General features: G+C 34.4%; 1 protein-coding gene across 1 annotated transcript in view; it reads left to right on the top strand.

Moving 5' to 3' along the window:
- MAP4K5 (mitogen-activated protein kinase kinase kinase kinase 5) overlaps window positions 1-13,555 on the top strand; it is a 112,258-nt gene that overhangs the window by 76,670 nt on the left and 22,033 nt on the right. The window contains 8 exon segments of the mRNA XM_030319073.1: window positions 1,515-1,593; window positions 6,892-6,950; window positions 7,968-8,035; window positions 9,372-9,414; window positions 10,038-10,191; window positions 11,112-11,209; window positions 11,402-11,443; window positions 12,313-12,397. Coding sequence (XP_030174933.1) covers window positions 1,515-1,593; window positions 6,892-6,950; window positions 7,968-8,035; window positions 9,372-9,414; window positions 10,038-10,191; window positions 11,112-11,209; window positions 11,402-11,443; window positions 12,313-12,397 — 628 coding nt within the window.

The raw sequence follows: 13,555 nt of genomic DNA, 5'->3' as shown, positions 1-13,555 counted from the left end.
AAGAGAAGGTGTGAAATAGTAATTGAGAAGAATGGTTGGGTTAAATGATTATAGTGAAGTGTTTTGGGGCAAAGTTGAAGCCTCAGATGAGATTAATTTTCTGTGTGGTCTGCTAGGTAACTTTCCTCCAGTAGTGATTTGTATCCCCAATATAAACACAAAGGTAGTTAGTTTAATTCATCTAAGGTGTCATTTTGGCATGCCAGAATACTGAAGGACAGTGAGGCAAAGGGAATTTAGGATACTGGCAAGAGATTGCTTGAAATTGTGGACCACTGGATACAAACTGATTAAGAAGAAAAGTGAAGATAAGAGAAATGCTGATGGACAGTAAGAAGGTTAATGGGGTTAATGGACTTGGGATTCCATTGTGAACACAAAGCAGTGTAATGGGAGTAAATGAGAGTGAGCTAGAAGGCTGAGAAGTTGGAAGATAGTGTGAGTTCAAGTGTCAGAGCTGATGGGAGGGTCCATGGTGTGATCTTAGCAATCAAGAGTTCATTGAAATCTGGGAGAGTGTCTTTAGAGATGAGGTCAGAAAACTTAAGTCCCAAACAATGGGCTTTTGAAGTCCCTTGGTATGATGATGGGTCTTGAAGTAGAGGAAAAAACATATGAGCTCCTGTCCATCATCAGTGATTGAGAGTGAGTCATTAGAAATTTGGTAGGTGGCAGTTGAGCTGAAGGCATAGTTTGAAGAGATCAGGAGCTTGTACCAAAGGGTGTAAAGTAGCAAGCTTCTCACTTGATTTACTGCAGTATCCTTAATCAGTCTCCCTGCATCCAGTGTTTCTCCCCTCCATATCTTCTCACACACTTATCCAATTATTCTGAACTCTGACACCCTTTTTGTAAAATCTCCAAAAATTTCTTTGCTGAGAAAATAAAATAGAGAGTCCTCACCTTGCATTCAGAGCCTTTCATGATCTGGCTCATCCCCAGTCTGTCTGTCCAGCTTTGTCACCTCATCCCTTAATCTTCACAAATAATAACCAACTCCAATTCCCCTAAATGCTACCATTTCCTTTTCTTCTTGCATCACTTTGTTCATATTCTCTCTGCTGTCTAGAATGCTTCCCACACTGCTGCACATCCATTACCTACTGTCCTTGAGGCCTAGAGCAGATTACAGCTCTGTCATGAAGAACTTCTATACCCCTTCAGGTGGAAGTCATTTCTTTTTCATCTGGGCATTAATAGTAATCATCTTAATGATGGCATTGACCATTTCTAATCTCATTAAGTATTTGTGTGTCTTAACTTCTAGATTATAAACTCTTTGGAGATAAGATTTCTGATTTTCTTTGCATCTTTTCAATATTTCATACGGTATAACATAGAATAAGTGAATAACCTAAAATATGTTAGTGTTCATTGTATTGTTTATGTTTATCCCGTAATTTATTAGTAGGTAGTCATGTTTGTCAGTAAATGATCATTTAGTTAAAAAGTTTGAGCTTTTAACTTTATCACTGAAATTTTTTAAAGTGTGTGTATTATGCTTATATTCACAGCCCCATGCAATCATTCGTCATACCATTAGATCTACAAACAGGAATGCCAGAGCTGAACGGACAGCTTCAGAAATAAATTGTATGTGTTTGGTATACATTTTCAATTGGTGGTCTCGGAGGGTTGAGCTGGGTGTTCTCGTGGGTCTTACTGGAATAATAAAATTTCAGGCTAACTGAGGCTACATGCTTTAACATATCAGAATACCTTTAAAGTAGAGGTTGTTTCTCTGGTTTATAATGGAATTTTCTTATTTTTTAATTAAATGGTGTTACCTTACTAATTATAGGGGTAATATATGTTCATTTAGAAAATTTGTAAGAGGAAAAAAATAGAAAATTAACATTGCCCATAATCTCATCACCCAGCACCAACCCACAGGTAATATTTTTGTTAATTGCCTCCATGTTTTTCCATGTGTGTTTTTACATGGCTGAATTTATGCTATGCATAATTTTTTACTGAACACAGAAGCATTTCCCATACACTAGTCTGGCCCTCCTTTTTTCATTGAGTTAATACACTGTAGTTGAATAGTTTCCGATTGTTGGACATTTGGGTTGGTTTCAGTTTTTTTAGGTTACTAGGAGAGGTGTATCTTTCTAAAATGTCTACTTAAAAGGGGGAAATTGATTGTTATTCTGTAAATTAGTCATTGACAAATATTTGGTATCAATGATATTTGTCATTTAGCCACATTAATTTAGAAGAACAGATTTGCAAAGAAGTTTAGGTATATTGACTTATATGTATACTTGTTTCAAAAAAGATTTAAAGAAGTTTACAATAAAATAAGATATATAAACCCTAATGAAGGAATATAATTTATTAAATGTATAGACTAATTAGAATTATTGTAGATGAACATTTTGTTGAAGTCTGAGTTTTCTTAAACCAAATATTTCTAGCTTTATACAGCTTTGGAAATCTAGGTCAATGGGGAGTTAGAATGTCCTTCCTGTATCAGTTGATTCAATCAGGCTTTTCTTAGTTAAACTAGTAACCGGAGATCTTATCTCTTTGTTAATCCCAGATTGCTGATACTTCTTATGCTATCTTCTTATATAATCCCAAGTCAACTCTCTGGACTTCAAATACCATACAGAAAAGTAGCAAAGTTGCTCTTCCATTATAAAGCCATCTTCTTTATTTTATGCAGTTGTATAAATATTCAATTAATATAGTCTAATTTATATTTTCTTCTATAACTTTTGGGTTTTGTGTCATATTTAGCAAGGCCTTCCTGATTTTAAGGTTATAAAAGAATTCTATTATTTTTTTCTTGTATTTTTTACACTTTCACTGTTATAATATTTAATAGTTGATATACAGTATTAATTTATTTGGTAAGATGTATAAAGTTTGTATACAATTTAGTTTCTTTTTACGACTACCCATTTGTCTAAATACTAATTATTAAAAACTTAATATTTTACTAATGGATTTGACATGCTACCTTTATGATGTACTAAATGACCATATATTTTTTTGGATTCTTTCCAGAAATTCTCTTATTGCATTATTATGTCTAGTCATGCGCGAATAGCATAATTTGATTATTATGTCTTTATAATACCTGTTAAAATCGTTAAGACTAATTATCCTCCTACTCCCCTCACTCTACCTCCCCCACTTTTGTTATGATAGTTAGCTATTGTATTCTCCCCACATAAACTTAAGAATCATGTATCTAGTTAAAAAAATTCTAGTGTTTTTACTGAGATCTCATAAAAGGTCATGTACTAACTTTGGGAGAGTCGACACCTATAAAGTAGTCTGTCTTCTTAACTTAAAATAGGCTTTTTCAGAGGTAAGTAAGTTCAAGGCTTAGTTCTTTCATGAATGACCAGGGTACTAATGTCTTCGTGGAGTAGCTCTATGTTTTAAGTACCAGAAAAAAATTTGGTAAAGTTGAAGGTCATTTTATTGGTGATTTATCTTTAAATTTCTTGAGTCTTCTTTTGTGTCCATTAAGAGTATTTTACAGCTTTGTTTTTATTTATTTAATAGATTTTATATACACCTAGTTAGTTTCTTAGTTTTTTGTTTCATGTTTAAAATTTGAGCTGGTTACTTACATACAGTAAAATGCTTAGGTGTACTGCATGATGAATTTTTATATATGTATACACTCATAAAACTGATTTTTGATCTGGGGATTAAAATATAGACATTATCAGAATCTCTGAAGGCTCCTTTCCTTATGCTCCATTACAATCGATGTCCTTCTTTCTTCATATCCTCTTGCCCTTTCCATTGCCCAGGCTAATCTCTGTTCTGATCCTTTATCACTATAGATTGGTTTTTAGCTGATCTGGGTCTTCAGATAAATAGGATATACAAAATGCAACCCTTTTTGCTTGGTTTCTTTTGCTCAACATTATGTCTGTGGGAGTAATTCATGTCATGTATAGCAATCATTGTTTTCATAGTAATCATATTTCATTGTATGATCATATCATAATTTATCCATTCTTTGGTTGATGGGCATTTGATTTGTTTCCAGTTTCGGGCTATTATCACTAGTATAAGCATCCTTCCTGTGTATTTTTAATGGACATAGTAATTATTATGAGCCTGGCCTAGTCTGAAACCAAAGATAAATGTGTAGCCCAGCAAAGTCAGGTTTCTTGACTTCTTGCAATGAAGGAAAACATACACCAGAGGAACTATGGAACATCTCATTAAACAAAGGAAAAGAAGAGTTACAGGGTTTTTTCTTAGGCTTTATTTATTTTGAGATAGAGAGCAGCAAGTGTGAGCTGGGGGAGGGGCAGAGAGAGAGGGAGAGAGAATTGCAAGCCCACACTGTCAGTGCAAAGCCCACGTGGGGCTCAGTCTCACAGTGAGATCATGACCTGAACGGAAATCAAGAGTCAGACATTGAACCAACTGAGCCACCCAGGTGGCCCCAAGAAGAGTTAGAGGGTTTTGAAAAGGATAAAGTTCAAGTGAAATGTGACACTACAAAAAAGGGATGTGTATGAAAGAGTGAATATCAGGTCTAATACCATGAAAATTGACCCAGAGGCCTGTTTTGGAAACTTGGAATGTTGTATTGGGAACTCCTTTATTTGAAGATTGTATCTGTTTTCCAACTGGTTATGGTTTCTATTCTCCTGCTTCTTGTCTGGTCATTTTTTTATTATATCTTGGACGTTGTGGTGCGACACTGAGTGTCTGGATTTGGTCCTCTTTATCCAAAGGTGTTTATTTATTTATTTTTTTAAATTTTCTTTTTTTGAACGTTTATTTATTTTTGGGACAGAGAGAGACAGAGCATGAACGGGGGAGGGGAAGAGAGAGAGGGAGACACAGAATCGGAAACAGGCTCCAGGCTCTGAGCCATCAGCCCAGAGCCTGACACGGGGCTTGAACTCCCGGACCGAGAGATCGTGACCTGGCTGAAGTCGGACGCTTAACCGACTGCGCCACCCAGGCGCCCCTCCAAAAGGTGTTTAAAGAGTTTCTTAAGTGGTACGTCAGCTTGATCCTTTTAAGGCTTGTGACAGGTTTTACCAGAATATTCAGCAGGCTCTTTCCTCTGGTTAGAAATTCAACTATCTTTCCTGGTACTGTGCGATCACCAGAATCTGCATTTAGCTCAGCACTCCTCTGTTAGCTGTTTGTGACGTACTTGTATAATCTCATGTTTGCTTATGGGCAATTTAGTATTCAACCAAAGACTTAAAGAGATCTCTTGGCATATTTCTGGAGGCCCCTCCTTTATGCAGCTTTGTTATTCTGGCACTCTGCCCTTCAAATTCCAACTACCTAAGCAGCTCCAATCTTCAGTCTTTGTTTCCAACACCCAGTGAGGCTGGTACTCTCTCTTTGGATTCCACTTTCTTGTGTCCTAGTTTGTAAAGTGCCTCCAGGCAGAAAGCCAGAGTGAATGTGGATCTTGCCACCATGTATTTCCTTTCTCTCAAGGACAGTGCTGTGTATCTGTTAGCCACTGCCTCAAAACAATTGCTTCACATAATTTATGCACACATACATGTAACACCAATGTCTTAGTTGTTTAAAGCAGAAGGAGAAATACAATTCCTGTTACCGTATTATGGCTAGAGCCTACATCATCTTACAGAGATAAATGAGTATGTATAATAGAAGACCTCCCCATCTTTGTATTTTCATACGCCAAAGATGCACCCAAAGGTACTGCTGGTATTTTCTCTAAAACAAAACAACTTCAGGTCCCATCTACCACATAAAACAATGATATAGCATTCTGTGCCATAGTTTATGGCTACAGTTTTAGAAGAGTACTTTTCTTATGTGTTAAAACATCTTCAATGTTTATGAAACTCATTTTCTCTAGGAATTTCTTTTTAAGTATTGAAATTTGCTTGTTATATAATTCTTATTATTAAAGAGTGATATTTTCTCTTTCTTTACCATACTTACACACTTGTGATTCATCTCTAGACCTGCTTGCCAGTATTTCTGGTTGTGACAAAAAACTTTAGCTCATCTCTGTCTCAAATGAGTTGAAGTAGTGATTTCAAGTAGTGGTTTGAGTTAAGATGTTTTTTAATTATGTTAAGAAATAAATCACTAATAAAGAGCTTTTGATTTTAGGTTATTTTGAAAAGTAGATACTGTGTTTTATGAAATGTCTTCAATCTTTTTTGGGAAATTTTTATGACAATGCTTTTATTTAATGAATTATATAAGTACTTTGTATTACTTTACAAATCGTGTTTTAGGGATAAAGACAACTGGATCCTTTTGAAAATTATTTTTTAATGTATTTTATTTGCCAAGATGTATTTGGGGATCTTGCATCTCTATGCTGCAAGTGTGTTTTTTTTTCTCTTTGATCATTTAGTCATTAGATTTTACAGTTTTAAAATTCTGTGTACTTTATGAGTAGATAATAAGCTATCCTTTTCTCTGTTTAGAATATTTCATATAGAAGAGTAGGCCAAATAAAATATACATTGAGCAAATATAATATTAAATTTCTGAATTCCATTATAACATTTAATTTATAATAATGTTTGTTCTTTTTAGATAATTATAGGTATTGGGGAGGTTCATTCTGCCATAAAGTTGTAGCCTTAGAAACAGAGTGTGCAGCCTAGACAGGGAAAATCCTTTAGTCACCATTAGTTTTCTTAGTCACCTACTTTGATTAACTTTTTTAATCTCATACACAAGAATTTACTAAGTAATTTGTAGTAAGCTACCACATTGTTACCTTCTTTTGTGATATAAAGAAAGGTACTCTTGCAGTAAAAAAGTGAAAAAATTTTGTCTTCTCTTCTTCTTCTTTCCCCCCTTCCCTCTCCCCTATACATATGCTTCTTGCTACATTTCTGAAATTAACCCTTTAAGATAGAGTTTGTGAATATCTGTTTACATATTTTGCAGTTGACAAATTACAGTTCGAACCTCCTCTGAGAAAAGAAACAGAAGCACGGGATGAAATGGTAGGAATTATTACTTCAGAAGTACTTTACACATTAAAATTTGAGAAAACTTATAGTCAGGTAAACTTTGACTAAGGATCAAAGTTATATATTCTTTCAAGCATTAATTTTGATACAGTATTTCACATATTAAAGTTTGAAAAAGCTTATAGTTAGGCATATTTTAACTAGAGTACATTTTGTAATATACCATTTTAACCATTCATATTGACCTTTCTGAATCTTTTGAAGGAGTTACATGAAGTTATTAAATATATGGAATTTGATGTTGAGCTTTAAGCTCTAGGATCTTTTTTCTTACAGACTGTGTTGGGTTTGTAGTATATTTTTGCATTACCTTACTGTTTTTGATATTTATTTGTTAATATAGCTTTTTTTTTAACCATTGCTCTTATCTTTCGAAGTTACTGTTTAGTTAAACATTTTCTTATCTAAAAGGAAAAAAGTAATAAATAGAGCAAGGTATTATCAGAGTTGCCTAGATGTTACCTTAACATTTACTTTATTTTTAGCTTCGGTAAAGTATAATTTTTCGAGGAATTTGCCTTCTGTTAATGGATCTCTTCATTCTTAACATTTGGAAGTAGTACTCTTCTTACTGTATATATTGCTATATATATAATTCACAGTTTCTATGCCAGTGGGGAAAAAATAGTAGCACCAATAAGTTAATGATAATTTAATAATATGATGTTTCGTTTTCCACACTAATGGATTAGTGATGCAGATAATTCAGAGTTATGTTTGCTGTTTATTTGGAATATACTAGCATTGGTAAGAGGGCTTGTCACACTGAAACTATATTCAGTATGTTTATGGAATTTCTTAAGTTTCAGTCAACAGATAATGAGTCATTGACCTAAATATGTCAAATGGCAGCAAAATCTAACTGGAGATTAAAAAATTGATTGAAAGCCAAGATGATTAACAATCATGACACTGAATATTTTCTTGAATCAAATAAAATGATTAATATCTGTTATAAGGGAACATTTTAAACTATTTTTACCTTCACAGGGAGTGTCATCAGACCCAAACTTTGTATTACAATGGAATCCTTTTGTTGATGGTGCAAATACTGGCAAGTAGTTGTTTGCTAACTTAATATTTTACTTATATTTTACTTTATATAGAACAGTATTGGGTGGGAGCAATTTATTCTAATAAGTTTTAATTTTCATTCTTAAAAAAAAATTGTGCTCTGCCTCATATCAGTGTAAAGCTTCTGACTTTTTAATTGCCAAAAGGCATCATTGTGTGATAATTAGGTTTCTTCTTTAAATTCAGCTTAGTGTATGTAATGTTAATTTACTGAAAGATGAGGTACATAATGTCATGGGAAAAAGTGCTGTAGGAGTCACAAAGCCCCAAATCCATTCTGCAGTATAGTTACTTTATATTCTAGACCTGTCTTCCCTCAACAGGTAAGTTATAGGGCCGACCCAGATATTCCAAGCCTGTGCATTGCCTAGAGAGGTCTTTGGAAGTACAGATCTCTGCGGCCCCCACATTCAGCTTATAGATCTGGGGTTGGCAAACTATGACCTATAAGTCACATCTGGTCCACTGCCTATGTTTTGTACAGTCCACAAACTAGAATGGTATTTAGATTTTTTAATAATTGAAAGAAAATCCAAAGGAGAGTGATACTTTGTTATATGTGAAAATTATATAAACATTTTAGTGTCCATAAGGAAGGTTTGTTGGGATACAGCCATGCTTATTAGTTATGTATTACCTATGGCTGCTTTCACATTATAAGAAAGAGTTAAGTACTTGTGACCACTGTATACACTAAAGTTTATAATATTTACTACTGTCTGGCCCCTTACAGAAAAAGTTTGCCAACCCTTGCAACAGAATACGGTCTTTGGGACTCGAATCTCAGAATCCTAAAAGCTTCCCAATTGATTACAATAACTCTAGATAAATAAGCGTATGGAACCAGTGAGCTAGATCAGTGATTCTTAAGTTTTGATGTGCCTGGAAGATCACCTGAAGGTTCTGATTCCATAGGTCTAGATGATACATATGGAAGTTTCAAGGTGATGCCAATATTGTTAATCTATGTACCCCACTTGGGTTAGCAAAAAGGGTTTGATGATATGGCCACTTGAATCTATGATTCACAGTGGCTTCCAACTCTAAATTTGGAATCTGTTTTTTTACTAAGTTAATTTTTATTACATACTAAATATGCAGAGCATAACCATAAAGTAAAAGACTTTGTATTCATTTTATACAAATCTATTTTATAGTCCTGCTAATACAGTTTGACATAATGAGGTCTTAGGTCTTCTATAGGTTTTAAAAATTCTCTTTATCATGATCTAAAGAATGTAAACAATTTTAATGCACATTTATTAGAGTCTCTATGTTACATTTACTACCATCTGAATTGCATTTTTCTCCTTGTGTTAGATCAACCTCAAAACGTGCAATACCACCTCCCCTACCTCCTAAGGTGAGCGACTTAAAATTTTTGAATAAATCCTTTTTTTAATAATAAAATAATTAAAAAGTAATTTCATTGAATTTGTTCAAAATTCTCTTAAATATGCTTTAGATAAATACAGTTTTTTTCAAGAGGGGATTACAAAGATGTAAAATATATATTAAAAAACTTCCTGAGAAATACAATATTTTAATAGCTATAAGAAAAAGGTAAAAATCACATACTCATTTGAGAAAATACTCAACTACATGAAGAGGAAACAGAAAGAGTTCATCATTTACAGTCCTCATTTAGTATGGCAATTTCCTATTTCAATGGAGTCATACTTCGTTAAGTCCTTGCTTATTCTGCTTATTAATATTTTGTGGATTGTTTATATAATTTTATCAGTTTAAAATTATATCAGTTTTGGCTTAGGGATGATTAAAAAATCACATGGCAAGTTCTTAGTTGTGTTGGGACAGTAACTCTTGTTTATTTTTCTTACTTAGCTTAGTGAGTTGAATTACATAGCAAAAAGAAAAAAATCACATACCTCCCCACCCCCTAAAGTCTTAGGTGGGTAATGATAATGAAGTGTTACTGTTTCATATCCAAATTTATTAAAGTACTCTTATGTCTTATTATCACAGCCAAGGTTAAACAGCTACCCTGAAGACAGCCTCCTAGATGAAGAAAAATCATCAACTGTAAAACGTTGCCCTGATTCAGAGAACAGAGCTCCCCAGTTTCTCAGAAGACAGAGTAGCCCAAGTTGTGGTCCTGTAGCTGAGACTTCCTCTATTGGTATGGCTAGCAGTGTCAGCAGTCCTGGAGTGCATACAGCTAGATACTGTGATCTGGGTAAATAAATCAAAGTGAAAACTGAAAAGAAAGCCATTTTCATATTTTAAAGAATGTCTTTGGTCACTCTTTTAACTGTTTAAAGCTTTCTGAAGTTACTTTAAAATTCCACGTGGGCGGACTGTGAATAGATTCAGTCCAAGTGAACCCTGATTTGATTTCTTAAGTAATATGATAGGTCTTAGAATGATGAATGGATGTTCCTGCCCTCCAGAAGTTCAGGATCTGTAGCAGAAGTTACACCGTATGGGTACCTGTAACATTAGACAAGACAGCTTATGTAAGTGTCTCATACAGTAATTAACTATAGTAATATAAGATGAGAAATTTTTCAGGAAGATAAGGATAGGGAAGAGAGTGGGGGGCGGGGTGCTTGCAGAGCATTGAAGTATATGGATCCTTCATTAGTGGGAGCCAGTGCTGACAGGCATGCCTGATGAGCAAGAAAGAATGAACAAATGCACTGACAACCTGGATTGTGTTGGAAGTATACTATGGGAGAAGTGTGAGCTTTTGAAAGGTGTATACTAGGAGATAGGACTAAAAAGGTAGACTGGAGTTCAGTTATGAAAGGCCTTGAATATATCAGGCCTGAATATCTGAATATCAGATTTCATTTTTCTCACAATATGGAAAGACATTTGTTGTTTACATGGATTAAGACCACTGCTAGAGATGCAATGCTACTTCTATTGAACCTAGAGAACGTCACTGAAGATACTTTAACTCATCTGCCAGTAGAGAATATTTCCCAGTAAAGGATCACCCAAATGGAAAACAAGTATTGGGGGAAAGGGAAAATTATTTTTCAGGGAAGGTACTTATTTGTATGTTCATTCAGCTTTAACCATGATTCTTTTTAGGAGATGGTGATGGTATTTCAAAACTAATTAGTGAAAATACAGAAGGATCAGCACAAGCACCCCAGTTACCACGGAAAAAGGACAAGCGAGATTTCCCGGTAGGCGTAACAGGCGTTTGGTGATTAGTTGTAACGATTACCGTGTTTATCATAGAGAGGCAGTGTCTGTTTTGGTGGGCAGGGGGCATAGTCTCTTTAATTCAAGAATTAGATGACTAAATTTCCAAATGTATAGGTGTTTTTTTTAAGGCTTAAGAGATCTTAAAGCAATAAAAATTATTTTTCCCACAGAAACCAGCCATCAATGGCCTTCCACCCACTCCAAAAGTGCTGGTAAGGAATATTTTTATGTGAACCACTTGCCAATTTTCATCTCTTTAAGAAGCAGCAGATTTTTTATTTGCTGTCAAGTATCTTGAGCTATTGAATGGAAGGATTCATAAAATACAAAGGCATAAATGCATTTTGATACACCACGAATCAAATCAGGTACCCTAATGTGAGTGAGTTGGTTAGAACTTGGAAAGTTTTGCTTTTTGTAAATATGGCAGCTGGGTTCTCAGAGTAGCCTTGAAAGGCCAGTTTAACTTTAATGTGATGATATCAGTAGTACTGTGTCCTCTTCATTATATGGGTTAAATTCCTTTCTGCCCCTGAAGCCATTTTCACATTGAACTATACACAGTGAACGGGGAAGCTTATCTTAGTGCTTGTTCTCTGACTCTCCGAGGTGGTTCAGCCAATCATATGAATGGGATGCTTTATAAATTATACCTTTTTATTCAGTAAAAGTCTAATATGTAATGTAAATATTAGTCTTTTTGTCTGCTTCACTATTATGGAGTTACACGCAATTATAATCTCGGTGATGTTGCTCAGTAATATCATCCATTATTTCACATTACTAAATGTTAGTCCTAAAGATAAGTGGGGACTTAAAATTCCTAAAATAGATCACTGACATATGTAGATGTTTTGGTAAATTTGTTATTTTTGCCCTGAAATAGTAGATTACACAAGGCAACAATAGGAGACTCTATTGTTAGAAGTCATTAAATGATATCAAAATAGGAATTTTGGTAATGAAACCATAAACATATGCAAGTAAGAGTGAATTCAGCATTTTGTAATCTTAGCTGATTTCTAAGAATATATAAAATTACATAATCAAATAAGTCAACATTTCTTTCTTTATAAATAAGATGGGAGCATGTTTTTCCAAAGTTTTTGATGGCTGCCCTTTGAAAATTAATTGTGCAACATCTTGGATACATCCTGATACAAAAGGTAAAATTTCTGAACTTTTTTTTTAAATGTTTATTTGAGAGAGAGAGAGAGAGAGTGCGCGCTTGCCCACACTTGTACATGTACATGTGAGCTGGGGAGGGGCAGGGAGAAAGGGAGAGAGAGAATCCCAAGCAGGCTCCCCACACTGTCAGCGTAGAGCCCGACAGGGGCTCTGTCTCACAAACTGCATGTTCTTGACCTGAGCTGAAGTCAAGAGTCGGGCACTCAATGGACTGAGCCACCCAGGTGCCCCTGAAATTTCTGAACAAAATTATATACACCTCTAATAAAATATTTATTATGAAAAAAAGATATTTATGGCTAGTGAACTGAAGTTATTTAAAAATATTACTTTAGAGACTAAATAGTGTAGATACCTGCAACAACCTAAATTGGTAGATAAGAGTTTTGGTTTAACCTTTAGAATTTAAGAGTATATGGGAACTGTTCTGATTAAAGGAGACTGAATAGACATGCCACAAATGATTGCAACCATAATTAGGGATTTTCTGTCATATAAAAGGACAATACTGGGACAGTCAATAATCTCAATCAGTGAAGTCATTACAGTAGATAATAGTATTGTGTCAGTGTTAATTTCCTGATTTCGAACATCGTCTGTGGTTATATAACACTTCCGTTTTTCTTTTTTTAAGATGTGCACACTGAAATATTTAGGAATTAAGGGGCATCGTGTTTGTAACTTAAACAGCTCAGAAAAAAAAAATGTGTGTGTGTAGAGTGAGAAAAGGATAAAGCAAAAGTAGTAAATGGTAATATTTGTGGAATCTGTGTGAAGGATATTCAGGAATTCTTTGTACTATTAAAACTTTTCTATAAATCTGAAATTATGGCAATATAACAAAATTTATTTTTAAAAATTTATACTGTATATTTTTAAAGTGAGGAAACCTAATACATAGAGGTAAAAATTTGGACTCAAATAGACCTGGGTTTGAATTCCTGCTCTGTCATTACTATATGACTTGAGAAAGAAACTTTACACCTCTGTTCTCAGTGTGATCATTTTACAACATAAATACTCTTACTACTCACCTCACTGCAAGGAAGGAAAAAGCCTGCCTACCTGAGTGTCTGGCAATTAGCAAACAGAGTAGGCAAAAAAGGGTGTTCAGGAAATGTTTGTTTCCACTTCAA

The sequence above is a fragment of the Lynx canadensis genome, chromosome B3 (assembly GCF_007474595.2).
Source record: "Lynx canadensis isolate LIC74 chromosome B3, mLynCan4.pri.v2, whole genome shotgun sequence".
NCBI classification, from domain to species: Eukaryota; Metazoa; Chordata; class Mammalia; order Carnivora; family Felidae; genus Lynx; species Lynx canadensis.
The sequence above is the reverse complement of the archived record's forward strand: the minus strand, read 5'-3'. Positions and strand labels throughout refer to the sequence as shown.